The following is a 4727-nucleotide window of genomic DNA, read 5'->3' on the forward strand; positions in this document are numbered from 1 at the left end:
TTGCGCAATACCTGTCCAAATGTTATGAAACCACTTGCATTCGATAGAACAGAATGTCAGCTTTAAAGTGACATAAGATGGACCAAAATTGGATCAAATTTGCAAAACTTGTGCCGTTTTTTCATGCTAACTTCGACCCCGAGGGTGCCCATAAATTGGCTCGTTACGTTATTCACTTCCAGTTGACCTCAAAGGTGCTCTGTCCGATCCGAATACTCACATGTATGCGAATATGTTCCGCAAGGATATGGATCGTAAAGGTACCGATTGAAAATGTATCACGATGATGGTTCGAAGCGAATCTCCACGACTTACTTGGTAGGGGTGCAAGCATATTTGGACGAGGTTGACTACTTCACAAGGAATGGAGATCACAACGGCCAATGCGTTTATGAAGCGGAGGAGTTGTGCGAAACGATTTGCCGACCCATTTGTCAACACGTCTTGGGTACAAGATACCATGACCTCCATGAAAGGCGGCGGCGCCAGCATGTGTGTTTTTTAACGCTTGTTGAACTTCCCAAAATTATGCCCTATTTTAATAGAATTTATTCTTATCACCAGTTTCGACAAAACTTCTTCCTTTAGTTCCTGGAGTAATATTGATAGACAGTTTTTGCAAGAATTGAGTGTACCGACTCAGCTGTACCGAATTTTGACACCACGGGGAAACACAGGCCAAAACGTCCCCAGCAACACAACATTAACCAGGATTAACCAGGATCTGGGGCGCCCAAACGGCGCTGTCATCACAACCCTCGAAGCGTACCAGGCGCATCGGTTATGTATGCGTGCGACTGATAAGGAAGTGTCTGCCCAGGGCCTAGAGTACGAAACATTCACCAGAGGAACCCTTAAGGTGAAGCACCCTGGACAGCGGCAACGGCTTCGGGAATGCGGGACAGGCCGTTGAGATCGAAGGCAACCAAGTCCCGGACAGTGTATGAATTTTGTGCGTAGAATTCATGTCATAGGATTGTTTTGATTACGTTGATTAGGACTCCCCGCCTTGAGCAAAGGGGAAGCTATTAGTTCAGCATTTGATTGCTGGAGATCAATACACGGCGCCGAGTGTTTCATGGGAGCTGCCGCTCCCCCAAAACCGTGTTTCGATCTTCACGTGTGCGAAAAACCTCAAAGTATACGTTAGTGACACCGTTCTATCAAGGTGGAAGTGTCAAGAACAACCAAGGAAATGACGTCGCGCTGTGAACACGACAGACGTGGACGCGACCGCGACCGCAGCCGCGAGAGAGAACTAGGCCGCGAACGTAAATACGACTGGGAATGTGATCTGATCGTGGCTGAAGCCGCGAAAGATACGAAAAACAGTACCGCGACGACCGAGGAACAGCGTCCGGGAAAAAATGCATTGGAAAATGTTAACATAACCGATAGTGGTGCTAGTATCAATTTAGTACCTTTAAAACGATACGAGGAGTTATCACAGTGTGAACCACTCCGATCTGTGGCACCGACCGGAGGTGTATTTATGGTTGTTACAACTCCAGGCGTAGAGTCGCAGTTGCGCGACGAGCGCAGACACAAGAATTCACGGTTTTCCGGCACGTCGCAACGTATGTTTCCTGTTTTGAGAGCAAACAGCTCTTCAAAACATTGATGCTATTTCCTGAGTGCCCGAAACGGGGATCCTGTGGACATGACCAAGCTCGACCAAGCTATGAAGAAGCTCAAGATGATATGGTCCATAATTTTTAGCCGAATCGCGAGTTTCCAAGCTGGTGAGCGACTTTGAAGCTGCCCTAGTCCGTCTGAACATGGATGGTTTCGCCGAGACTGAACCCTAGCTGACGGTGGATTTCCTGATGGCAGCTATCAAGCCACCTGCTGTGCAGAAGCGTGTGCGTGAACTAATGAAGCTCCATGAGAACGTGCGTACAAGAAACATGCACGATCTTTCAAGAATTGGCTTGCAGAATACATGCGGCGTTACGGCGAGTTCGAATCTCTGGTTCAAGCTGCCACTCTGCCCCCCTAAACTGTTGGCGGAAAAGGTGAAGGAACAAGAGAAGAAGCTCAAAGGAAACCGGGACCATCCGAAGAAAGGGGACAAACCTGTCGCTGTGGTCAACGTGGACAATGTGCCCGTGTCAAACTTCACCCACAATGATGGGAAGTGTCTGAGCGCCGACCACAATGAGTTCAAGTGTCCCAAAGCGGCAATTGGTGAGGGTCGTCTGCTGATGGACCGAGCCAAGTCCATATGGGCCGAAACCAAGAAGAAAGGAAAGCCTGAAAAGGCTGTCACGATTGCTAGGGAAGTGAAGACCGTTGACCCGAATGAAAAGATGGCCGTCCTGTGTGCTGCGAACGTTGTGAGTACCGCCAACCACGTGGTAGCGCTGGACGCCTCGTTTGACAGTGGAGCGGACCAAAGTGTGATTCCGCAAAGGCACTCATGAGGTTCCAAGACGCTGGGCGTAACGTGGTGGTGACAGAATTGCCTGCACCTGTTTCTGTGCGTGGATTCATCGGTGCAAGCTACACAGTAACCCAGGAAGTCGACCTGACGCTCAATTTCGAGACAGATGTCGGTCCATAGGTACTAGCCAACGTCAAATGCTTGCTCTCTATTGATGACCTTCCATCTGGTGACATCCTGCTGAGCCATCCAATATTGCACAAGCTTGGCTACGATCCGTAGTCCTTGCTACGTGATGCAGCCTCGATTAGCAGCGAGTATGACATGGAAAACTTGGAGTCTACCAGTGGGATGATAAAGGCAGTCAAGCTGGCGACCAAGCAAGAGCTGGTAGATGACCTGGCCGATATAGAAGAGGCTCTGGAGCTAGCCGCATGTTTCCCTGTCATAACACATGTGGACCCCGCTGTGGAACAAGCCAAGGTTCAGGCTGTTTTGGATGCCAAGGTGGCTGGAGCCATGACAGCAGGCTGTGGCACTGAGTATGCCCTGGGTCTGCCCAAGCTCTTGGCCAAGTATGTGGACGTGTTTCGACTTACGTTTGGCAACGATCCACCAGTGGACATGCCCCCTAAAGGTGCACCTCACCAAGTTCACCAAGCCAGTTCGCTTCAAGATAGAGGCTACTCTCTCCATCAACGCGAGTTCATGCAGAAGCATGTGGAAAAGCTGGAGAAAGCTGGTTTCATCTATCGAATCCCTACAAGCCGATGGCCGTGTGCACCTTTGATCGTACGCAAGCCCCATACCAAGGATGAGTTCTGTATGACAGTGGACCTGTGCCCTGCCAACATCCAGACGGAGCAGATCGCTTGACCGATGCCCATGTTGGAAGTTGTTGAGGGCCAAATGCGCGGTGCCAAGTGCTTTTTCATGCTGAACTTCTTCAATGATTACTGTTTCCCCTCTAACGGATCGGGTGCCCTTGAACGGGCATCGAGGTGCCAGTCATACCCTTGAGCGTTTGGTGACATTCTGTTGGTGGAGCACGATGGAAAAGGACATGAAGTTCTTCGTGGGCCGCTGCCTGCATTGTGCAAGTGTATCCGGTGGCGCGCCGCGACGATTGGGGGAATCCCTGCACTCTACCCAGCCAAATGATTTGTTGCACTGGGATTACCACTTCACAGGAGACTCCACGACGTGTGGCAAGTACCTGTTAGTGATCAAGTGTGACGCCAGCAAACTGGTGTGGCTGTTTCCTTCGAAGGAAGCCACGACATTGTTCACCAAGGATTGTCTGCTTGAATGGTTTGCGGTACTTGGTGTGTGCTATGAATGGGTGTCATATCAATGTACTCACTTTACAAACAAAGTCATCACCGAGCTCCAACATGTTCTTGGAGCGCATCATCAATTCACTACATCGCGTTGTCCGTGGGCGCATGGGACAGTCGAGGTGGTGATGCGTCAGCTGTGCGTCTGCTGCGGGCATGTCTCAGTGATGGCGCATGGTGACAACTCTTTGGAACTCTGATCCACCTGGTCTGGCTCATCATGAACCAGCTATCGTCCCCATCTCTAGGTGGTGAGGCACCAGCCGCCGCCATGTCCGGCTCCAGCCATGTCACCCATGGACACGATCTCTTTGCCTGGCTACCTCAAGTCAGCTACCCTGGCTGAGATTGAGTTGATGTAGCATGCCAACATAAACAATGAGCATACCGTCCTGGACTCGATGCTCAAGGAAATGAATTCGGCGAATGCATTTATGCAAGATCGAATGTGAAAGACACATGGCAAGAAGCGTAATGTCAAGATGGCCCAGTTTGTTGTGGGCGATTATGTGCTGTACCAAGAGGTCTTGCAGCATAATTGTGCCAAGTTGCGGACCACTTGGTGTGGGCCTGCTATGGTGACGGGTGTGACCAGCAACTGGCTCTACGACGTCAAGAATCTCATCGCTGGCGACGAGCGAGAAGCTCAGTCCAAATAACTATTTTCCCTTTTTTGCTTCGATATGAATTCAATGCTAGAACATACACCGGCGTACTAGAGTTTCATATACAATTCGAGAATATAATGTAAAGTTATATATATAATATATGCAAAAATTGCCTCTTGAACAAAAACGACGTCGAATCCGCTTCTCCTTTGCTCCAAGGATTTCGTACTGATTTCCACCCGATTTTTAAACGGGCCAAAGTCGATACTACTCTGGTCCGGAATAGTTGTCCCATTGTTTTTGGATTGGCGGAATTTTTCTAAAAGTTGTCCAAATGGCGTGATCATTGGTGCAATGGAAAGCGCAAGATCTCTATTTTCATTGGCTACTTTCTGCACG

At 49.5% G+C, this 4727-nt stretch overlaps 2 protein-coding genes across 2 annotated transcripts; both read left to right on the top strand.

The window, feature by feature from the left end:
• Window positions 1–1826: 1826 nt before the first annotated feature.
• H310_09684 (hypothetical protein) lies at window positions 1827–2423 on the top strand (the record flags this gene model as incomplete). The annotated part of the gene is made up of 2 exons (XM_008875833.1): window positions 1827–1892; window positions 1938–2423. The coding sequence occupies 2 exons, from the start codon at window positions 1827–1829 to the stop codon at window positions 2421–2423; spliced, it is 552 nt and encodes a 183-aa protein (XP_008874055.1).
• Window positions 2424–2707: 284 nt separating this feature from the next.
• H310_09685 (hypothetical protein) lies at window positions 2708–3259 on the top strand (the record flags this gene model as incomplete). The annotated part of the gene is made up of 1 exon (XM_008875834.1): window positions 2708–3259. One exon carries the CDS (start codon window positions 2708–2710, stop codon window positions 3257–3259), a length of 552 nt encoding a protein of 183 aa, XP_008874056.1.
• Between the last annotated feature and the right edge of the window lie 1468 nt (window positions 3260–4727).

This window comes from Aphanomyces invadans (genome assembly GCF_000520115.1).
Source record: "Aphanomyces invadans strain NJM9701 unplaced genomic scaffold supercont1.22, whole genome shotgun sequence".
In the NCBI taxonomy this organism is placed as follows: domain Eukaryota; phylum Oomycota; class Saprolegniomycetes; order Saprolegniales; family Verrucalvaceae; genus Aphanomyces; species Aphanomyces invadans.